This window comes from Piliocolobus tephrosceles, chromosome 4 (assembly GCF_002776525.5).
Source record: "Piliocolobus tephrosceles isolate RC106 chromosome 4, ASM277652v3, whole genome shotgun sequence".
Lineage (NCBI taxonomy): Eukaryota > Metazoa > Chordata > Mammalia > Primates > Cercopithecidae > Piliocolobus > Piliocolobus tephrosceles.
The window spans coordinates 143,487,127-143,511,585 of record NC_045437.1 but is presented as its reverse complement, the minus strand read 5'-3'; the positions used below and the strand labels follow the sequence as shown (position 1 = coordinate 143,511,585).

The window sequence follows — 24,459 nt, the reverse complement described above, 5'->3', positions numbered from 1 at the left end:
TGTTTCACACACCTGTGTACACCCTCTGCCGTATTGGGAGTCATATCGTCCTCTTTCCCTCTGAATATTATAAACAATATCACAGGAGTGTTTATACTCCCTGTGATATTGGGTGTCATATCATTCTCTTCCACGTTAAAATTAGAAAAAAATATCCTTGGACGCGTGGACCACTTCTGTGTTATTTAAAGTAACATTACCCTCTTCTCTCCTGGATCATGGGAACAATATCCCTGGGGGGTGTACACTTTCTGCGATATTGGTAGGTAATAGTATCCCCTCCGCCTTTGAATATTAAAGACAATCTCACGCGGAGTGTACAACCCCCGCGGGCTTGGCCATATTATTATCCTCTCTCCCTGCATATCAGGAAAAATATCAGTGTCAGTGTATACCTCCTGCGATATGTGGATTAATATCCTCTTCTTCACCTCTGGTCATTAGGAACAATATCACAGGGGTTTTACACTTTCTTCGATATCTGGAGTAATGTCATCCTCTCCTTGTTTGAATGGTAAGAACAATATCACAGGGGAGATGTACACCTCCTGCGATATTGGGAGTAATATTACGCTCTCCCCCCTTCCCTTGATATTAGGAACAAAATCCCAGCGTGGGTGTACTCCTCCTGCTATATGGAAAGTAATACCCTCTCCCGGCCTGGATTTTAGGAACAATATCACAGGTGGGTGTACACCCCCTGCAGTATAAAGAATCATATTATCTTCTCTTCCTTTAGCTTTTAAGAACAATATCACATGAGGGGTGTACACGCCCTGCTCTATCGGGAGTAATATCATTCTCTCTTATTCTGGATAGTAGGAATCATATCACTCGTGTGGTGTGCAACCTCTCTGATATTGAGAGTAATATTCTCTCCCAACGTGGATATTAGAAACAATATCACAGGGGGCGTGTACACTTATTCGATATTGGTAGTAATACCATCTTCTCCCCCCTGGATACGAGAAACAATATGACAGGCAGGTGGACACCCCCCACGATATGAGGAGTCATGTCCCGCCCTGGATATTACGATCCGTGGTGAACACACCGCGTGTTTACGATATTGTGTGGAATATCATCTCCCCCTCTAGAAATCACGAACAATATCAAAGGCGGGTGTACACCCTCTGCAATATTGGGAGTCATAGCATCCTTTCCACCCCCTGGATATTAGGAACAATATCAAAGGAATGTTTATAACCCCTGCGATATTGGGAGGAATATCATCCTCTCCCACGTTGAAATTAGGAAGAGCATCCCTGAAGGTGTGTACACCCCTACGATGTTGAAAGGAATATCATCCTCTTCCCTCCTGGATCATGGGAACATTATTACTGGGGGGTGTACACTCTCCGCGACATTAGGAGTAATATCATCCTCTGTGCTTTGGAAAATTAAGGACAATGTCACCCGGACGGGGGAGTGTACACTTTCTGTGATATTGGGAATAATATTATCCTCTCCCCACCTGCGTATTAGGAAAGATATCACAGAGTGGGTGTACACCTCCTTCGATATGGGGAGTAATATCGTCTTCTCCACTTCTGGATATCAGGAACAATATCACACGGGGGTGTAGACTTTCTGCGATATTGGGAGTAATATCAACCTGTCGGCCTTTGAATATTAAGAACAATATCACAGGGTCGATGTACATCTCCTGTGATACTGGGAGTAATATCAGCCTCCGCCCTCCATGGCTATTAGGAACAATATCCCAGGGTGAGTGCACACCTCCTGCTATCTGGGGAGCAATGTCATCCTCTCCCTGCCAGGATATTAACAACAATATCACAGGGTGGGTGAACACAGCCTACAATACTGGAATTATTCTTATCCTCTACCCCTCCGGATACTAGGAACAATATCGCAGAAGAGGTGTTCACTCCCTGCGTGCGATATTGGGAGTCACATCATACTCTTCTTCTGTGAATATTAGGAGCAATATCACCGGGCAGATGTTCACCCACAGCTATTTTGGGAGTCATGTCATACTCTACCCCCTTGATAATAGGATCAATGTCACAGGGTGAGTGTACGCCTACTGAGATATTAAAACTATCCATCCCTGGATGTTAGGAACAATATCGCAGGTAGGTGTACACCCCCTGACGTGTTAGGAGTAATATTATTATTTATTAATCATCTATCATTAATATTAACTATAAGTATCAATGTTAATATCAATTACTAGTATATTAATTATTTTGAATGTATGATTATAACTATTGATATTAATGTTGTTTAGAAATATTAACTATTAATCAGCTTTTTTTTTTTTTGAGATGAGTCTCGCTCTGTCACCCAGGCTGGAGAGTAGTGGCGCCATCTCGGCTCACTGCAAGCTATGTCTCCTGGGTTCACGCCATTTTCCTCCCTCAGCCTCCCGAGTAGCTGGAACTACAGGCGTCCGCCACCGCGCCCGGCTAATTTTTTGCAATTTTAGTAGAGACGGGGTTTCACCGTCGTCTCGATCTCCTGACCTGGTGATCCGCCTGCCTTGGCCTCCCAAAGTGCTGGGATTACAGGCGTTAGCCACCACGCCCAGCCGGAGTTATTAATCATCATTTTATTATTAACATTATTTATGATTGATTTAACTAAGTAACAGTAATTCCAGATATGATTATTTGATTATTAATAATGATATTACTATCATACTGCATATGGTTAATAATTAATATTTTGTCATCGTTATTAATATCAATGATTACTATTATTCATTATTATATTTATTAATATTAATAATCAATAGTATTTTTCCTGATATCCGGGGGGAGAGGATAATATTACTCCCAATATCAGAGAAGATATACATGATATTACTTTCAATAGCGCTGGAGGTGTACACACCCATGTGATATTGTTCCTAATATCCAGTGGGGGAGACGATGATATTGCTGGCCATATCGCGGGGGTTGTGCACCCCCTCTGTGATAATGTTTTTAGTATCCAGGGGGACGCTGCTATTACTTTCAATATCGCAGTGGGTGTACACCCCCCAGTGTAGTTTCGCTCCTAATATCCAGGGGAAAAAAGGATGATATTACTCACAATATCGCGGGGGGTGTACACCTCTTCTGTGATACGGTTCCTGATATCCAGAGGGTGAGTGGATGATGTTACTCTCAATAACGTACGAACTGGACACCCACCCTGTGATTTTGTCCCTAATAACCACATGGGGAGAGGTGATATTACTCCCAATATTGCAAGGGGTGGACACCCGGCCAGTCATATTGTTTCTTATATCCAGGAAGGGAACAGATGGTATTGCTACTAATATTGAAAGGATGTACAGAACGCATTTCATATTGCTCTTAATATCCAGGTTGAAAGAAGATAACATTACTCTTAATATAACAAGGGTGGTACACCCCGCCTATGATATGATTCGTGAAATCTAGACGAAGAGAGAATGATATTACTTCCAATAATACACGGGGTGTACAATCCCCTTTGATATTGCTCCTAATATCTAAAGGAAGAGATGATGATATTACTCCCAATACCGTAGAAGGTATACACCCTCCTGTGATATTGTTCCTAATAACTAGTAGGGGAGGACATGATGTTACTTCAAATATCGCAGTGGCTTTACACCCCTTCCATGATATTTCTCCTAATTTCCAGGGGGTGGAGTACGAAGTTACTCTCAATATAGTACTGGGTGTACACCCAGCTTGTGATATTTCTATGAATATTCAGGGAAACACAGCGTGATAGAACTCCAAATCTCGCAGAGTGTACACCATTTTGTGATATTGTTCCTAATATCTGGAAGTGGAGAGGATGATGTTAGTTTCAATATCGCAGGCTGTGTACACACACCCGATGAAATTGTTTCTAATATCCAAGAGGGGAGCAATGCTATTAATCCACAAACAGCAAGAGAGTGAGGCACACCCCGCCGTATGGGGAGTAATAGCACCTCCCTCTCTCTCCCTGGCTATCAGGATCCACATCGCAGGGGTGTGAGGCACCCCCAGCCATATGGGGAGTAATAGCATCTCCCTCGCCCCCCACCGACTACTACGATCCACATCGCTGGGGAGTGAGGCACCCCTGACGATATGGAGAGTAAGAGCACACCCCTCTCCCTCCCTGGCTGTTACGAGCCACATCACAGGAGGGTGAGGCACCCTCCGCGATATGGGGAGTAATAGCACCCCCTTCTCCCCAGCTGGCTGTTACGATCCACATCGCAGGGGTGTGAGGCGGCTCGCGTGATATGGGGAGTAACAGTACCCGCTGTGCGTCCTGGCGGCTCCGGACCCAGCCCAAGCGCGGCGGGACCTCCAACCGTAGCACTCTCCCCCAACCTCTCCCTCCCGGGGTCCTTGTCTAGTCTCAGCAGGCGGCAAACGGACCCCAGGCGTCTGCCCCTCACCCAGGCGACTGCCCAGCGGTTTCTGGAGAGAGCGCTAAGCGGGGACGCCCGCTGGCAAGCAGATCCCACCTCCTTCCCTGGCCGAGGAGCCGCCCCTCCGGGGTAGCTGCGCGCTGGGCGGCGCTCGGACCCCTTGGCAGCCGCAGGTGCCTTCCCAGCCCAGCCCAGCTCAGTCTAGCGCAGCCCAGCCCAGCCTGGCGCTCGCAGCCGCCGCCGCTTCCAGGCAGATAGGTGCCTTTCCTTGCTCCTTGCTCTTGGAGTTTTTCTCTTAGCCCCTGCTCCCTGGATGAAAGCATCGCTCCGAGCCTCACGCGAGGAATGAAGGAAGAATCGAGACTAGGTGAGTGGTGGTCTAGATTTAACAAATAATAACAATAAACCTACAAACTAAGGGTACTGATGGGAAGCTAGGAAGTGCAAGGAGAAGAGAAGACAAAGGCTGCTGATCAAGATAACTCACAAAACTAAATGCAGGCTGGGACCAATTCTAGCTATTTTGTACTCCACCCAGGTTCCCCTGCCTGACACTGACTCATGTGCAGAGCCAGACAGACTTTAATAAATATTTGCTGGGTTGAGACAAGTGAGTGGAGGTGTTTCTGCTTGTCCTCCAGCATCTAAACAAGCAAAACCTAGCTCCCTTGGACTACGGCTTCATCTCCACAAGGACTTTTTCCCCCGGGACTTAACAAACATAATGTGTATTCACACAACGGACTGCTATGCAGCACTTTAAAAGCTAAAATCAGAACTGTAGGGATCAGCATGCCTATACCTCGATTTTGGAAGTATGATGGTAGATAGACACAGCAAGATGCAAAATATCTCCACTCTATCGCGCCATTTAGGTGACTTATTTTAAGACACTTGTCATGTTTGTAAAATCGTAGAATGGGGACTGTGAAATGTATACCACATCCGTGATTGTGGCTGTCTTTGGAAAGTGTGAAAGGGAAATCAATTGGACTTCAGGGTTAAAGTGGAAATAATATTTCCCTAAAATGTTTTAAAAATAAAAATGATGATATAAAGATGACCAAATACAAACAATTGTTAATTGAGTGCTATTGGGCATTTTTCATGTTTTCTCCTGTATGAAATATTTCTTAATCTCTAAGACGTTCTGTTTTTCAAATGCAAACAAATAAGTTGTTTCTATGCACCTTCTGTGACAATGAAATCTAAAATGTTCAATCAAAAGTTGCAACTTTCTTGCATCACCCCCCTATGTTTTCCAATCCTAGAAGACCACACCTCTTTATCTAGGGAGGCTTGGTGGTTAGAGAAGCTTACCTGTTGACAACCCCCAAATTACAGGCCAAAGATGAAAGGTTGGTATTAGGGAACTAGTTCCCAGTTAATAGTCTGATAATCGGCAGGTCAATGTAGACTCCGAAAACTCCCTATTTCCCTGCAAGACAAATTTCTCTTCCTTTTACATTTCGTATGCTTTGGATTTTCATTTTCACGGATGGTAGCTGTCCTCGTCACATCTCAAAATGATGCTTAGGTAACACTGCAGATTTAGTGCCAGGAGATCAGGAAGGGCTGGGGGTTTGGTAAAAGAGTCCTATAGCTCTATTGGGCTCTTCAGCAGAGGGGAAAGGACGTGTCTCCATTTTCCTGCCAGAGAATGGTAGATTTCTTTCTGAATATGAAAAAAAAAAATCGAATTTGCTTATCCACATGGGACAGAAAATGAAAAATAATTTTAAACTAGATTGTTAGGTGCAATGAAGAAGATACTAAAGGATCACCCAGTAGTTCCATCTGCTTCCACCTTCCCCAGACACACACAAACATGGTTCCCTGTTTGCATATTATCTTCCCACTAAAAAATCACTGGGACTGTGGTGAACAAAATTGTCTGCACATCAGGATGAAATTCTGAAACATGGAAAATTGCAATAATATTCCTTCCTCTTTCTCTTTCTGATTCGACAACTTGCAAGGTCAGTGCTTGGTATATCTTATGCTGCAGGATGATGGGCTACTTGAGAAAAACCTGAGGTGTGAAGATGTAAGAATGACAGGACTGGGGTGTGGTGTGAAAACTACACGTACTCAAGTTTTAAGCACAAAACAAAAGAGAATGTAGCCTCTGCTTGCAGTTAACAACTGCAATTCCTTAAAATTAATGTTCTCTTTAGGACCATTCATCTCTTTCTAGTGCCATCAGTGGTTCAGTCCTTACACTATCCCTCATTTGGATTGTAAATGCAATAATAAAGCACAAGGCCACCCCGTTTGCTTCTCCCTAACTCACAATAAAACACTCACAATAAAAAGTGCATCCCACTTAATTCTTAACTCCCTTGTCCGCTGGAGTTAAACTCCTTTTGATTTTTTATCCTGGAGAAATGGTTGAGTTCTATCTTCCTGGGTCTCAATAATTCCTCTGAGCTTCCTTCAGCCACCTGTGACCACCTGCCCCTACCCACTCCCTCTCCCATACTATTTAATTGATTGCTTCCTAATTGCTGACTCTCTTTGCTCTCTATTTAATGATTCTTGTTAAAGTCCATAAGGCATTTTGCCAGCAGTTGGCTTTTAGTATGAAAACTAGCATTTCCTTAATGAGTCTGCCTTCTGAATGAAGCGTTTACTTACATTTCCTAGTGGGAAAGTTCTTTTTCAACAACTCATTCTTAACACTTTCTCCAATTCTGCCTGTAATCGATATTCCCCTCACATGTAAAGAGCTCAGGAGGAAATCAGCTATTTTAAAAAATACGCAATAGGGAAATTCTGCTACTCTTAGAAATAGCAGAAGCTAGCATTCATTCTTTGCATATTATGTGCTAGGCATTGTGCCAGTTACCTTATATACATTGTCTCATTATCTGTAACCATGACCATATTTGTGCTAAGCATGAAATTTCCTTAAGCCAGATATCTGAGTAGAATTTTAAAATATTATTTTGTACAAAATCTAGACCTTTACCCCATTTTGGGGGTAGATCTGAAGATCTGGACTCATGTTTCTATGTGGTGACAATCTATTTGAACTGAGTGCAATTACTTTATTTGGATGGAGCCAGAGTCACCATTGTCTGCCCAATGCACTAATGTTACATGCCCAGTCTGGCTCACTCATTTGCGTCATCTGCCTGGCTCCTATAGGGATCCCAGCTTGCCACTCCTGAGATAGACACTGTTATTTCCCCCACACTAGAGGTGAGAGGTTAGGTAACTGGGCCAAAGGCATTATCAGTGTCAGTTTTAGGACAGGAACACAGGATGCTGCCTCTCTTTACCATTATGTTTTAAAGTGGAGCAAAGCCATAAATATTTTTTTCAGGATGTTTTCTTGTTCACACATATCATTTAATTTGAGCCTCAGAGTGGCTAACAGTTTTGAGCACTTACGCTATAAAAATGTTTTGTGTACTGAGTTAAATGTACGCATATCATACATTTATGTAACTCAATACATAGTTATGTATAAATGTGATATAACATAACATACATATGATATAACAGAGTTATACATATATGTGTATTATTTAACTTAATATATAATGAGTTAAGTGTATGCATATCATACATGTATGTAACTCAATACATTAAGAATTATATAATACAACACAGAGTTGATATATAAATGTTATATATAAACAATATATGTTGATATATATTAACAAAGAGTAATACAACACAAAGAGTTAATAATATATAAATACAACACAAAGAGTTATACATGTGTGTATTATACATTTAACTTAATATATAATGAGTTAAATGTATGTCTGTCACATTCAACTCTCCATTGAGGAAAGGACCATTATCTTCTCCAAGTTCAGAAGAAGGAAAAAGAGAAATACATTGAAATTCAGCAATTTGCTGGTGTGGTCAAGTCCAACCCAGAACTTGCTTCTTTTACATTGTAGTACCCTCCAGGGTATGCAGAAACAGATAGCTAGTGCATCTTTATGACTAAAAAAGAAAGTTTTTGTTGTTGATCACCCAGTAACAGGAAAGTATAAAATCAGCATATTTTCTCGACAATATTCTTATTTTATAGTTGTTGAATAAAGTATCGCTGACTTCATTTTACACTTTCTATATACTTTGAAAAATATGTTGCTTTCCTCCCATTTTGTAAGTCTAGGTCTGCTGTTGATGAGCCATGCAGTGTGTTCTCCTGTTGCTTGATGCTTTTATTCTGAAATCATGGTTGGTTTTCAAACACAAAAGTTTTCACTACAGTGATATAGATGAGGTTTATGTTTCGGCCACAGTCTTATACTCAGGGTGCCTAGAGTATAGCATATTATTAGGATACTATTTCTTTTCCTATCCTAGATATCCAACTAAGGCTTCAGGACATGTTTTGAGTGAAGATGGGTATTTCTGCCAGGATAGTATAACTTGAGGATCCAGGTCCGGGCAGATTCAACCATGGGAGCCAACACTTCAAGCAAACCACCAGTGTTTGATGAAAATGAAGATGGTAAGAAATATGGGATAGTGGCATATTAAAAAATAGAATTTTGCAAAATTCAAGTATATGCTTCTAGTTTCATAAGTTAAGTATAAGCATTGTCTGTAGGGCCTTGAAGGAAAAAGGCCAAGCTGCATAAGTGAGCCTGAGGACTTTGTAGGCTCATAGCTGGGTTTTACCTTCCACTTTCCATGGGACCTTTGGCAGCTTTCCTAATCTCCACTATACCAATGTCCTTTGTCCAAAAGGGGCTGCAGTTGGGCATGTGGTGGATAATTAAATGATTTGTTTGTCCTCTGTGCTGTTCTTTGGCAGTTGAAGTTACCCCCATTCCTCATCGTCATAGAAAATATATTATCAACATGTACATAAATGATAACCAGTGCTCATAATATTATAGAATGAAGCTTTGTCTTCTGAATTTCCAACTGCCAAGCTTTAGTGTACTAGACAAATCCCATAATACTACATCACAGAAAAAAGAATCAGTTTTATTGGAGAAAAGGGAAACTTTCCAGGCCAGACTCAGCAAGACAAGAGTAAAGGCATGAGTCCTCCTGATTCTCCTATCAGTGAGGCATGCTGGAACGGGGCAATGCCTCCTCATGTCCCCTTCTTCCCTATATATTAAGTGTGAACAGCGTTCGCTTATGCAGGTGGAAGCTGTTTACAGGTTGTCTGGGGGGAAAAAATGTCCCAAGCCCCAGGTAGTAAGTTGTCCAGACCTCTGAGAGGGAGCTCTTCAGAGTAATTCCCAGAGAGCTCTGCCAATTGGAACAGGGAGGAAAAGAATGGACTGAAATTCAGGAAATCTGACACTAGTCCTACTACCAGTTATTTATTTACTGACTCTATCTTCAATTTTGTTATAAATAAAGTGAGGAGATAAGTTCCTTCCAACTCAGGAAGTTTATCATTTTGAGATCCTAGAGTAATGTTGTGAATTCTGAAGAAGCTTCTAAATCATCAAGGGAAGTTTATGGGGTTAGAATGCAAGTTTGATTGCTGAAATGAAAACTACAAATAACAGGACTTAAGCCAAATGGACATGTTTATCTTTCTCATGTGACAATCTAGGCATAAGTAATCCAGGTGATGTGTGGTTCCAGCAGCTTAGGGACTCTCATGTCAACTACTTGCCTTTTTCCCTCTCTTCCCATTTCTAGAGTGGTACCCTCAGGGTGGCTAACCAACCACACCACATTCCAGCCACTGAGAAAGGTGGAAAGTAGGGGAGGTTATGCCCACCGATTTATAGGATTTGCTCTGACTTGTCACTTTTGTTCACTTGCACTTACCTAGATACAAGGAAGACTGGGAAATTTAATTTGTTATCTCGGGTGGCCATGAACTTTCTAAAAATAAGGAGTTCTGTTTTATTACAAAAGAAAAGGAGAACGAGGAGTTTGTCATGATTGGGGACAACTATATCTGCTATAGTTGGGGCAAACAATCTTAGTTCTGAATCATTGGATGGAAATGCTTTTAAAAACAAAACATACGGCTGATCAGGATGCCCTGTTTTCAGCTATTCACTCAGTTTGGAGGTCCATTCTTACTATTTCTACAGAATAGTTCATAGGAACTTTGAAATTATATAGCTGGAAACGGGTCTTAAGAAATCTTTTTTTTCATGGCCATTTTTGTTGCCTTGCTTTAACTTATCAAATAGTAAAAGCAAAAGATCTAGAGACTAAGGATATTACTTAATTTTTCTGTTTCTAAAATGGAAAGACACATAGGCTTGCTTTTCATTTAGTTGGTTTCCTCTGCTTCCTCTGGACTCAGAGCTAATGTTGTACAGGAGGCTGGTCGTCAGAGAATAGGGTGGAAAAGAGAGACCAGCCGCATGCTTTTAACTTGCTGGGCTACATTTGAAGGTATTAGGAGAGCATTATGATGAGAAAACACAGAAATGCCTAACTCTTCCTTGATTCAGCCAGGCTTTCTTCTTGTGGGATGCCCAAGAAAGCTATATACCCAAAGAATTGTGACAACTGAGAAATAAGCTCTTCCTTTTTAGTTACTTTAAAGGACTCCAAAAAAACTCGGTTGGAGGAGAGTTAGGAGACCAGACAGGTCTTTCTTAACACCCTCTAGGTTACCACCTTTTTGTTGCCTGGCTTCTCAGCCCAATGAGATGAACCCACTGCAGCACCCATAAAGGGAAGATATGAGCATGGCAACAAGTCTGTGCTTCCCAGAGGTGCTAGGCTCTCTGTTTATGCAGACAGTTGCAAGGCAAAGGAAGTAGGAGGGCAATTCCACCTACTATAAACCTGTCACTCTCTAGACATGAGGAATACAGGAGGAAACAAGTTGGTCCTTGCTCTGTCATTGTGCACCCCATGTTCGGATGGTGAAAAGATGACAATAAACAGGTAAATAACACATAAACCAGATAATTTCACAGTGTGTTAAAGTGCCACAAAGGAAATGACTCCTAGTGATCTTACAGACAGTGACAGTGACGGTGAGGAGGCCACTTCAGATAGAGTGGTTGCGGTTGTCTTTCTAAAGAGGTGGCATTTGGGCTGAAGCCTGAAAGATGAGAAGAAGCCAGCTATGAAATGACACGAAAAGAATAGTTCAAGAACAGGAAAAACAAGTCCAAAATCCAAATAATGACAAAATTAGGATTGAATAGTTGCCTGTATCTTAACATTCTCTCATGAGCACGAGTTTGCCAAAGAGACTGCATTTATTGCCATGTTAACTGATTTCTTTAAAAGAGCATTGATTTTGGGAGAAAAAGTATGCCATTCTAGGGAATTTACTTTTCTTTAGAATTCAGTACATTTCTTAAAGTTCATTTGACTCTTCGCATAAATCTGGATTCAGCACAAGGTAAAATTGCATCTGATTGCCGTGAAGCTCCTGATCAAGAAAAAAACAACCAAAAGGCACCGACGAACCAAACAACATTAATGCCTATGTCATTTTTGATATCCATATTTTTATATATATAATCAAACTGGGCCAGTATCAAGGGCACTAAAATGAGCCAACTTAATTATTTTTAAAAATATTGCTGAAAAGAATCCCAATACGTGATTTTTAAAAAGTGTTTAATATTTTCTTCAAACTATTTAATATTCCCAATATATATATATGAGAAGAAAATTTAACCAATTTTCCCAAGTAATATTTCAAGAATTCTCTCTCATGGAAAAAGTGTTTTTGTTCACTTTGAAGGTAATTAAGGAGCAAGATAAGAGGTTATTGGATGTCCCTTGAGATAAGCTATTCTTGCCAGAATTCATCCTGATACTTGTATTTCATGTTGTTCCATCTGGTATCTTATCTTGAACACATCATTTTATTAGTTACTTATGTTGATCTTTATTCAGTGAAAACAAAGTAGAACATTCTCAGGCCGGGTGCGGTTGCTCACGCCTGTATTCCCAGCACTTCAGGAGGCCAAGGTGGGCGGATCACGAAGTCAAGAGATTGAAACCATCCTGGCCAACATGGTGAAACCCCGACACTACTAAAAATACAAAAGAATTAGCTGGGCATGTCAGTGCATGCCTGTAGTCCCAGCTACTTGGGAGGCTGAGGCAGGAGAATCACTTGAACCCGGGAGGTGGAGTTTGCAGTCAGCTGAGATTGCACCACTGTACTCCAGCCTGGCGACAGAGCAAGACTCCGTCAAAAAAAAAAAAAAAAGGCTTGCTTATTTGATTATATAAGATATCTTTCATAAATTAGATCTCAAATTATACTATTGTTTGGTTTTGCAGTTTTAGCTTTTATGTTTTAGGGCAAATCTAAGTCCTAATTACTTTTTTTTATTATTGTGGTAAAATATATGTAACAAAATGTACCATTTAATCATCTTAGAATATACAGTTTATGACATTAAGCACATTCACATTATCATGCAACCATCACCACTATCCATCTTCAGAACATTTCTCTTCTCAAGCTGAAACTCGGTACCTCTGAAACAACAACCACATTCCATCCCATCCCCAGTCCCTGTTAACAACCATTTGACTTTATGGTTCTATGAATTTAACTACTCTATGTACCTCATATAAATGGAACATATAAGATTTGTTCTTTTGGTTCTGGCTTATTTCATTTAGCATATATTTTCAAGGTTCATCCATGTTGTAGCATGTGTCAAGATTCTCTTTCTTTTTAAGTCTGAGTCATATTCCATTGTAGGGATATACCACATTTTGTTTATATTTTCATCAGTTGACAATGATTGTCCTCACCTTTTGATTTTTGTGAATAAGGCTGCTATAAACATTGGTGTGCAAATATCTGTTCAAGTCCCTGTTTTCAATTCTTTTGGGTATATACCTAGAAGTGGAATCACTGGATCATATAATTCCTTGTTTGACTGTCTGAGGAACCATCATTCTCTCTTCTACCTAATTATGCTCTGTGTTTTAGTAATGGGACACAGCCTGGCATGATGGGCTAGAGTATTGGAAAGGCATACACAGGTTCAAATCTCAGCTGTGCCACATGCCAGTAATCTACATGTTTCTATGAGAAGAGTCAAAGGGGATATAGCCTGGTCAGCCATTATCAGACACTACAGTCAATTTGACTAATTATATGGTGTTCTAAGGAAACTTGAGATACCACAAGAAAAGTCTCCAAACCTAAATAATTACTAATGAATTAATTGAGGGGGAACTTCTATTGTGAAATTTATATAAACTTTGTAAGCCTCAGTTTCTTTATATGTAAAATGCAGGGAATAATTGGGCATACTTCATTAGGTCTTTGTGAGGATTGAATAAATAATGCAAATAAAACACTTAGCAAGGTATTTCACATAAAGTAACTACCCAATTAATGCTAATTAAGTGTTATTTACTAACATCAGAGTTTCCTAGTATGAACTCTTCCAAGTACTTTAAGTTCTAAGAGAAACAAAAATGATTAAATGCAACTCTGTCAATGCCATGGTTGATTAGACCTATTCATGTTTCTATTGATTGGATTAACAGAACGGCAGATTTTATGGATTCTGTTAAAACCTATATAAAAACACTTTAAAAGAAGCCAAGTTATTGACTGGACAAAAACATAATCTCATCTGATATCTTTTTTATCCCCCTGAGGTTATTGCATTTTTATTTAAGGCAAAATCAAGAACTAATTGGAATGAAAATAATTAAAGTTTACTTTGTCAGATTTAAGTCCCAAACTGACTAATAAGTAATCCCATTTGATCAACAGATCCAGTGAAAACTGTCCCCCGTTCTCAACTACCATATGGATATTCTGAGAAATAATTAATGATGCAGAAAAACATTTTTTGTTTTCTGAAATAAAAGAATAGGTATGCAAGTGATACTTGTTTTTAATGCATACAACCCTTTTTTAAAAAATCTACTTTATTTTCTCTATCTGAATGCAGTAGAGTTTTTTTTTGTTTGGTTGGTTGGTATGGTTTTGCTTGTTTGTTTTATTTTAAACAATGAACATTTTAAAAGTCCAATTATTAAGGTTTTCAGGCTGATTTAGAAAAAAGAAATCTTTACAGGAGAGAGTGGACTTGTTTACAATTAAGAGTCTAGGCAACAAGAAAAAATCTTGCAGTCATTATGAGTAATATGTGTATCCAAGTTTATACAAAGAATGTAAAGTTGATAAAGTTGGCTTAGTTAAATCAAGAGACAACCTTCTTCTAGAGTATTATAGCTAAGAAAATTTGGTCTTAAGTTTAAAAAGCTGCTCTAAAGAGTTCATCAATGCCCTGAGTTTGCAGAGAGTTCAATTATTGCATTACTCTTTGGACTTGCTGAAAGCTCAGTGTTCTACTTTTATTTGGCAACACTCATCTCCTAGGATATGTGGCTGTTTCCAGTTTTCCAGCATCTTCAGTGACAGAGGCAGTGAGATTCTTTAAAACGTTGGGCCAAGAAAACTGGCCACGGATTTGCAATCCAAAAGAAATAGGAGGTTGCTAAATGGATTCCAGCTATGAAGGACGTTGAAAATTTATTTTGTTATTTGAATGTCTATGCATGGCCTATTTGCACTCATTTTAATAGGCAAATGAATTTCCGACTTTCCCTTACCGATCTTGAGTAATGTTGTCTTGTATTTATTATCTTGCAGTAGAATGGTTGGAAAAGTTAAAGGAAAATTTCTCTAGCAAGAATTGGCTTCTTAAAAAAATAAGTCATCTTGGACAACCTAACATTTAGTAAAGGCATTTGTCATAAAAAACCTCAAGTCCAATTTATGGCAAGGGTTTTAATTTGTAAGGGCTTTATTTCTCCATACAAAGGGATTGGAGAAACAAACTAGAAAGCCAGAAAATAGACCACAAGCACTGAGCTAGTGGTTCCAACTGAAGTGTTCCCTGAGCAGTGAGTTATGAATACTTGTTTAGGAGAATCTACTCAAATTTAGGAAAGTCATATCCTGCCTTTAGAGCTTCCAGTGTTTGTTAGCATATTAAAGTCTCTGAAATGACCTACAATATTGAAATTTCAGTCTTCTGATATTTGTAATACTTATTTCAAAATGAAATAATTTTTGTGAAAAATATTTTAATGTCTGTAGCTCATAATATTCTGTGGATCTCAGTTTGGGAAATGAAAGATTATAATCATGTCTACTCTTTCTGTTGGAAACAGCTCTCCATTGATTTTTCCTGCTGGTTTAATGGCAACACATTTTTACATGTAAAATATTTGTAATGTGATTTATATGAAAAAATGTAACGTTCTTATTACATGATCAAAAGTGGTTATGCTCCTCTGTAAGTTTTCCTTACAAGTTTTTATGTTGCATAATTTATATCTATTTGGTTTAATGAGTAAAACACAAGATAGCTCCGTTTAATTCTGGGATGTTGGATGTTTCTAGTTACAGTACAAGTTGGATTTGATGAAAATTCACTGCTTCTTTATTATTTTTTAAAACTCCAGAACATGTTAGTTAAAGAGGGTCTTCTGAACAAATTCTTGTGAAGTAGTTGCTGATTATTAAGTAACACTCATGCTATCCTAACTTTTTATACTATCCAAAGCTATAGATATTTTTAATTTTCAACTTGCAACTACCTAGGTTGAAAAATTAAATCTGCAAGCCAGTTTCATTGTTCAGACAATTTGGTTATCACTACAAGCCCACTGTCTTCAAAGAAAATGGGAGTGAAGGTCTTCAGGGGAGCTGACTTCTGCTGTATGACCTTGCAAATGTCAACTCAATTAGAGTGACCAGTGTTAACCCTCAATTCACTAACTTAGGTCCCATGAAATATACAGGGATTTCTACTATGCATTACTATGTGACCATTCATGGAAGTTTCATTTGGAAATACAGACATTAAAAAGCCAGTCATGGAATAATATTCTTGTTAAAACAGCACATTGGCAAAAAGGACTTGAAAACTTATGGCTATAGATTTTGAATCCAATAGCCTTGCATAGACTTTTCTGTTTCCTCCTAAACTATGTTTTCTGTCCTTTCTGGAGGTATATTTATAGTAAAATAAATAAGATTAACCTTGTTTTACACTTGAGTAACCTATACCTTTGGTTATTTGTGAGAATGACTTAAAGCAGAGTTGGCAACTTTTTCTGTGATGGGCCAGATACTAAATATTTTACACTTTCCAAGTAATAGAGTCTCTGTCACAACTACTCAACTCTGCCATTGTAGCATAAAAGCAGCCTTAGACAATGCAGAAACAAATGAATATGGCTTTGTTCCAATAAAACTTTATTTATGGACACCAAAATGTGAATTTCAAAAATATTTTTCACATGTGATCAAATATTATTCTTTTGATTTTTTTCCAATCAATAAAAAGTGTAAAAATCGGCTGGGCATGGTGGCTCATGCCTGTAATCCCAGCACTTTGGGAGGCCAAGGTGGGCAGCTCACCTGAGGTCAGGAGCTCGAGACCAGCCTGACCAACATGGAGAAACCCTGTCTGTACTAAAAATACAAAATTAGCTGGGCATGGTGGCGCATGTCTGTAATCCCAGCTACTTGGGAGGCTGAGGCAGGAGAATCACTTGAACATGATTTGCGGTGAGCCCAAATCATGCCATTGCTCTCCAGCCTGGGCAACAAGAGCAAAACTCCGTCCCCCCCCCAAAAAAAAGGTGTAAAAACCATTCTTAGTTCATGAGCTATACAAAAAGAGACAGTGAATTAGATTTGGCCCATGGGCCATATTGTGCTGACTCCTGCTCTAAGCATCTTGCAGACATTTCTTCATATGCCCTAGGAGATTTCTGATATCCCCTTATAATACCCTGGCCTTACACTGAGACTACAATCTGTTCTTTGCAGATGCTTAATAAATTCATTCTTCCCTGTCATTCAGTTGATCTGTGTGAACCAGTGGAAATACTTGGGCCAATAAATCTAGTGTGTTTGAGGGCAAAATACGCTATTTTTGTAGGATATATTATTTAATGGCCACACAACCTAAATTCAATTACATGGTTACAACCTGTAAAGGATTTGAAATATGACTAGGCAGAATTTGCTTCCTACTAAAGATATTTATTCGATTGAAGAGCATCCAACAGTTGATGTTGATCCCCCCATCCTGCCCCACTGTTCTACTTTGCAATTTGTTTGAATGAAATTGTCAATGTATTTCTGACTTCTGAGCAAATCCATGAATTGGGATCCAGCAACAGGAAAAGAAGCTCTTGCTGCCCATTGCTTGGTTTGGCACCAGGAATGGATAAATTCCTTACTTCCTGGGGCACCGTGTTTTGTAAAAGAGAAGTGCTGACAGCGCAAACAGCTGCCATCAATTGGCCTTGGAGGCTGCTTCCCTGGAGAAGCTCCAATTATATTCTTAAAGGACCCCATCAAGCTCTTCAAGTGTTAGTGGCAACCATTTGCTGCCAACCATTTGAAACGATGAAGGGCTGGTGAGCCGGTTAAGTGACTTTTTTTTTTTTTTATTAGTGGATCCTAAGTGATAGGCTCTAGAGCTGATGTTCAACCTTAACTAATATCATGGCATCAGAGGGCTACAGATTAAATTAGTGGGTCCCGGTCACTTTCTGTAGACAAGTAGCAACTAAGACAAAGCTTTTCTTAGTCTATGGTGGAAGAGAAAAATTAGGACAATGTAATAAGCATCCCAAAAACTTATTAAACCTATTAAAAATTTAATTTTAAGATTATGTCGCTTTTTGTATGTGTGTGTGCTTAGTATTTATGGATTGTGGAAATAGAATTTTTTTTTCATAGTGAGAACCTAGGTAAGTGACTTACCTCTCTGATCCCCCGTTTTCTTATATGTAGAAGGGGGCTAATAATAGTATGTCTCATATAGTTTTTGTGAGAATAAAAAAGTTCACCAGGTAAAATGCTTAGCTAGTGACTGGCACACAGTAATTGCTCAATAAGTGTTAACTATTATTGCTATCATTATATAATCATCATGGTTTCCAATGCCTTTACTTGGCAAATAAAAAACAAAAGTCACCCGATATTGATTTCCCTTTTCTTCCCTATTTTTTGGGGGCGGGAGGCAGAGACCGAATTTTCTGATCTGTGAAATCTGAATTTTTAATTGTAATTTTCCATAAGTGCTATGTAGAGAACTCACTTCAGTTGCTGGGATGAAAAAAAATCAAAAGTGGCCTATTGTGCTGCGCGCAGTGGTTCATGCCAGCAATCCCAGCACTTTGGGAGGCCGAGGTGGGCAGATCGCCTGAGGTCAGGAATTCAAGACCAGCATGGCCAACATGGTGAAACCTTGTCTCTACTAAAAATACAAAAATTAGCCTGGCATGGTGGTGGGTGCCTGTAATCCCAGCTACTCGGAAGGCTGAGGCAGGAGAATCCCTTGAACCCAGGAGGTGGAGCATTCAGTGAGCCGAGATCTACTGCACTCCAACCTAGGCAACAGAGTAAGACTCCATTTCAAAAAAAAAGTGGCCTCATCTTCATTTCAGTGAAAGATGATAGTGTCTGGACTCACAATGTGGCAGTGCAGATGGAAAGCTGAGAGTTTATTCAACATTTATTTTAAATATAAAATAATTAGATGTTACTGATGGCTTGAATGTGGGGTGAGATGGAAAGAACAAAATCAAGGATTAAATCCTAGGTTTTTGCTTGAGTAGTTATGTGGATGACTGTGACATTTTACTAAGATGGAGATGCATGGAGCGGAGGGGTTTGGCACCTGCTCACAGGCAGTCTAGAGTTCACTTTTGGATGCGTACAGTGATTATGGGACAGCTAAATGATGGTACCAAGTAGGAGCTGGAATGGAGTATCCATCCAGCAATGAGTGGAAACATCTGGGATGGAGACAGAAAGACATGAGTATTAATTCTACGGGGATGGCTAAGTCTGCTCTGAGAGAGAGTGTGGAGACAAAGGAGAAGAGGAATCCTAATATTTAGAAAACACAAAGAGGAAAGCAATCTAGCTATGGAAAGTGGAAGGAAAGAGATAGTTGATCATCCAGTTCAACACAACTCTTGTTGTAGTTCACTTATGTTGAATGCTCCTGTGTGACTAAGTAAGTAAGAAAAATCTATGAGAGTATGCAACATGGAAGATGTTGGTATTCACAAAAGCAGTTTAGTGGAGTGTGGAGGCCTGAGCCAGACTATAATGAGTTAGGAGTAGATGGAAGGTAAGAATGCAGATACAGCAAGTATAGACAAGCTTCAAGACGTTTGGTCTAAAAGGAAGCAGAGAAATAAACAAACAGGTGATGCCTAATATAATTCAGCTAAATATAATATAATGGATTTTTTTAAGATGAGGTACTAGAGCATGTAATATACATGTATTAAAATGGGTGGCCAGGAACCAGGACTGGCTTCATCAGTACGGACCAGGCTAGATACACAGGGCCTTATACCCAGAAGGACATCACATTTGGGTTTTAATGGTCTGCAGTTGCTGTCTCCAAATTCTGACTGTCTCTTAGGCTCTTGCCAACCCCTATCTCCATATCTAGATATTGAGTACCGCAGGGAGTTCGATTCAGAAGCAAATGATGTGAAAATGTACTTTACTATCCAGTAATATTCTTGTTAGGGAGTGTTAGCAGAGATTGTCGAACAACTATAATGCATTTTATCATTTGATCAGTCTACAATTTAAACATAGCAGGACTGGACAGAGGCACAGAAAGATTAAGCCACTGACCTTAAGTCAGATAGTCATATAGGTAGATCTGGAATCTTGATCTAAAATGAATCCCATTTATTTCAGTTATAGCTATCTTCCCAGGATGGCAAACCAGAATGCATATATAAAATTTCAAAAGCAAACATTGGGAATTGCTCTTCAGCAAGAATACATCAAACACTCATTATGTAGCAGGTAGCAGGTAAGCAGACGGAGTTAGGGTGGAGCAGGTGATCAGAATGAGTCAGGGTGGAGCAGGTAATCAAAAAGGTTGCTTTACAAGGAAGTTTAAAAGTAGAAGGCAGGCCAGGCGCAGTGGCTCATGCCTGTAATCCCAGCACTTTGGGAGGCCAAGGCGGGCGGATCACGAGGTCAGGAGATCCAGACCATCCTGGCTAACACAGTGAAACCCCCATCTCTACTAAAAATACAAAAAAATTAGCTAGGTGTGGTGGTGGGCACCTGTAGTCCCAGCTATTCGGGAGGCTGAGGCGGGACAATAACATGAACCCCCGACGCGGAGCTTGCAGTGAGCTGAGATCATGCCATTGCACTCCAGCCTGGGTGATGGAGGGAGATTCCCCCTCAAAAAAAAAAAAAAAAAAAAAAAGTGGAAGGCAAAGAATTGAACATACTGACATATTAATTATTTGAAAAGAAATTTAGAACTCCTATCTAACAAACCCACCCCTTGTATTTCCTTACAGCTCTTTTCAAACTTTGTTTTAGCATGTCATGGCTTAGTTGTTTTGTTTCATTTTCCAAAAGAAAAAGCTTCTCTGGAGAAGGTGGAGGTTAGTCAAGGGAGGTTTCAGTAAGTGCCATTTTTATGAGCCTCTGCATCTACTTATGGATGCACGGTATGACACAGCACCTGACAAGAATAAGTACACCTATTACGACTGCGAGGGAAGTAAGAATTGAGGCTATTATTCCTTTTCATTTACTGAACTACTTTTCTAGCTGTCTTATAAAGGAGTCATTTACCCCTGAGTTGCTGGCTAACTTATTGGATACAGCACTCAGACCATGCAATGCCTTTCGAATAATTCCATTAGGGGCAGTGTTGTTTGGGATGAAGGTGTAACAATGAATTTTTATTATGATGCAAACTCCCCCTCTTTCTGCTAATATCGTGTCTAAGGCTATTTTATTTTCCCAAGCCATCTGGCTAGTAGCCCCTAATTGTTCAGCTATTCCTTTAACAGCATCTCTAGTGTAGTTAATAAATTACTGTTGGTTGTAGATGTACTCAATCTACATTTTTATTAATTGTCACCCACCAAAATATTGACTTAAACCCTGCAGCTATTTGATTTCAGGCTTTAAATTGATCTGGTATTCCCCAAGGGACTCTAATTGTGTCTAAATAGACGTGAGAGTCGAAAGACCCATAAGGGGCTTCTCTCGCTTTACGATGTCTTATTTTTCCTTCCTTTGGTTGATGAAATGCCAGGGTGAAAGGGATAGCCAATTGGACAAAAGCACAAGTGCCACTCCAGTTATTTGGCAGAGTGTCCAGTAAAGGTCCACCACAATACCACCACACATCTGCTCGGGGATGAATAAGGGCTGACTGATTGATAAGCTCTTGAAAATTCTTAAGCTCACTGCATCCCTTCAGGTCTTGAAGGAACGCTAAGTTCCCTCCCTGTCGTGAGAGCGACAAAGTGAACTTAGTGTTGGGAGACGGAAGCTGGATGGCCCTTGGGGGCTGACCTGCAGGGCACCAGACTTTGGGATATAGCAGAGAGCTTGGAATGACTTATTACTCCAGGCTGTAGAATCCTGGAAAAGAGCTCAAGCAGCCCATGCCCGGTACCACCCTAGTGGAAAGGGGACAATCTGGAATATTTGATCCATTTTAACTTTAGTAGAGACAGTGGTTTCTCCATGTTGGTCAGGCTGGTCTCGAACTCCCAACTTCAGGTGATCCGCCTGCCTTGGCCTCTCAAAATGCTGGGATTACAGTTGTGAGCCACCGAGCCTGGCCTGTTTTAAGTCTTTAATTTTTACGAACGCTATCATGGTCTTGTTGTTAGATGGAGGAGGAGCAATTGTTCTGCTGTGAGAGGTTTTGGAAGAAGGCTTAGAGGAAGGTGCAGGTAGTAGGGATCAAAGAAACACATTTTAAACAATCTAATAGGGTTTGTTCCTGAAACCTCAGCCCTTATAACATAAAACTGGCTTCAAGAAGGAGACTGGCTTAGAAAAGGGGAAGAATTTTGAGGGTTTGAGATAATAACTTGTATAGAATTACACTGGTTTAGCTGACAGTTGTGGGGAGGGCTGTCTCTTTAGTAAAATGAATGTATGGTTTTAGGAAATTACAAAAACCGGTTGGGGCAATCTGTTCTTGCTCTTTAGTGGTCCACAGAACGTTGGACCAACTACTGCATAGAAGCTCTATGTCGGGGGTGGGGTAGGGGGTAAGACTCTGGGTTGACACTGGGGTCTTTATCGAAATCTCCCTGGATTAAATGGTCCCAATTCACTAATGCCCAGTCTGAGGAGAGTCAGGAGGCACAGAGGTAATTTTTTCTGAAGTACAGAGCTGTCTTTGACTTGGCAAGTCCCCACAGGGTATAACAAGGCAAGCATTAAATGCAATAGTTTGAGGAAAATTGACTTGGTTATGTTAATAACTAGATGGTCAGCAATAGGGAGAGTAAAGAAGAAAGAGTAATAGAATAGATGAAAAAGAGTTAAATTTTTCTTAGCCTTAGATAATAGGGTTTTCCCCTGGGACTGTGGCCCAGGACTCTGGAGGGGGCGGTGCTTTCTTGACTCAGGTGTGATGAGTCCATCCCTTTTACACTGTAGGAACAGCAGTCTTGGTGGTCAGCAGCACAGGGTAGGGTCCTTCCCAGGCTGGCTGGAGTTTTCCTTCTTTCCACCCTTTGATGAGAAGGTGATCTCAGGCTGGTGCTGGTTTACCGGAAATTCTAGGGTTGGTACCTGTGCTAAAAGACTTTTAGTTTTGAGGGAAAGGAAAGTGGAAGATAAACCAAGAATATAATTTCTTTTTTTTTTTTTTTTTTTGAGACGGAGTCCTCGCTCTGTCACCCAGGCTGGAGTGCGGTGGCCGGATCTCGGCTCACTGCAAGCTCCGGCTCCCGGGTTCCCGCCATTCTCCTGCCTCAGCCTCCTGAGTAACTGGGACTACAGGCACCCGCCACCTCACCTGGCTAGTTTTTTGTATTTTTTAGTAGAGACGGGGTTTCACCACGTTAGCAAGGATGGTCTCAATCTTCTGGCCTCATGATCCACCCGTCTCGGCCTCCCAAAATGCTGGGATTACAGGCTTGAGCCACCGCGCCCGGCCCAAGTATAGAATTTCTAAGAAATTGACCTTTTGTTTTAAATGTGGGGACATCAGCAGTGGACTTTATAGTCCTTGGTGCCTTTTTACTGAGAAATTTCTGCCGGGCGCGGTGGCTCAAGCCTGTAATCCCAGCACTTTGGGAGGCTGAGACGGGCGGATCACAAGGTCAGGAGATCAAGACCATCCTGGCTAACCGGTGAAACCCCGTGTCTACTAAAAAATACAAAAAAACTAGCCGGGCGAGGTGGCAGGCACCTGTAGTCCCAGCTACCCGGGAGGCTGAGTCAGGAGAATGGGGTAAACTCGAAAGGCAGAGCTTGCAGTGCCACCGCACTCCAGCCTGGGCACTCCAGCCTGGGCGACAGAGCGAGACTCCGTCTCCAAAAAAAAAAAAAAAAAAGAAAAAGAAAGAAATTTCCTTCAGCACCTATTTTTATTAATTTTTAGACCAAGGAAGGCCAAACACCATTTTATATTTAACAATGCTTCCTGTATGATTTTTATACCACATAAGCTAAATTTCACCTTTTTATTAGCATGTTATTAATGTTAAACTGAATTTTAATAAAACCTTCTAGACATATTTATCCAATTTTTAATGTCTGACATAAGGTAAGGTTTTTATAGACTCTTTTTAACCTTTTATAATTTTTGTTAAAGAGCAGGTTAGTATTTTAAGAAAAATCTGTTGTGCCTTTATTTTAATGTCCAGTTCACAGAAAAACTGGATGATACCCCTTAAACTTTAGCCAATATGTTTACACACAGAATTTCCTTTACAATAAACATTTCAAAACTTGCTTAAACTTTTAAAACAAAATATTTATTTTTAACCTTTTAATGTAGGTAAAAATCCACATTCTTATGCCTCCTTATAATCCTTTTACAAAAGGTATATTTTACTTTCCTATACACCTTGCACATAAACTGTTTCTTCAATAGCTTTACATTCAGGAGGCTTAATTACTTTTAAATTCTACAACATTTCTTGCATAAATTCCCTTTTATAACTTGTTTTTTCCTTCACAACTTTCACAGACAATTCTTTGACATGCCTCAACTTTCTGACTTGTTGCAAACATCCCTTTCTTTAAACAACTAATTTATTTTAGGACAAGAATTGACTGTATAACATTCTTTTTACATAAATTCTTTGTTTTCCTTTTTTTTTTTTAACATAACCAT

The 24,459-nt window shown here is 40.0% G+C and overlaps 1 protein-coding gene across 2 annotated transcripts in view; it reads left to right on the top strand.

The window, feature by feature from the left end:
• The first annotated feature begins 4,557 nt into the window (after window positions 1-4,557).
• STK32A (serine/threonine kinase 32A) overlaps window positions 4,558-24,459 on the top strand; it is a 156,086-nt gene continuing 136,184 nt past the window's right edge. For both annotated transcript variants that reach the window (XM_023227003.2, XM_023227006.1), the window contains exons 1-2: window positions 4,558-4,736; window positions 8,702-8,849. In XM_023227003.2, coding sequence (XP_023082771.1) covers window positions 8,798-8,849 — 52 coding nt within the window. In that variant the 5' untranslated portion in view covers window positions 4,558-4,736; window positions 8,702-8,797. The remainder of the gene's footprint in view (window positions 4,737-8,701; window positions 8,850-24,459) is intronic.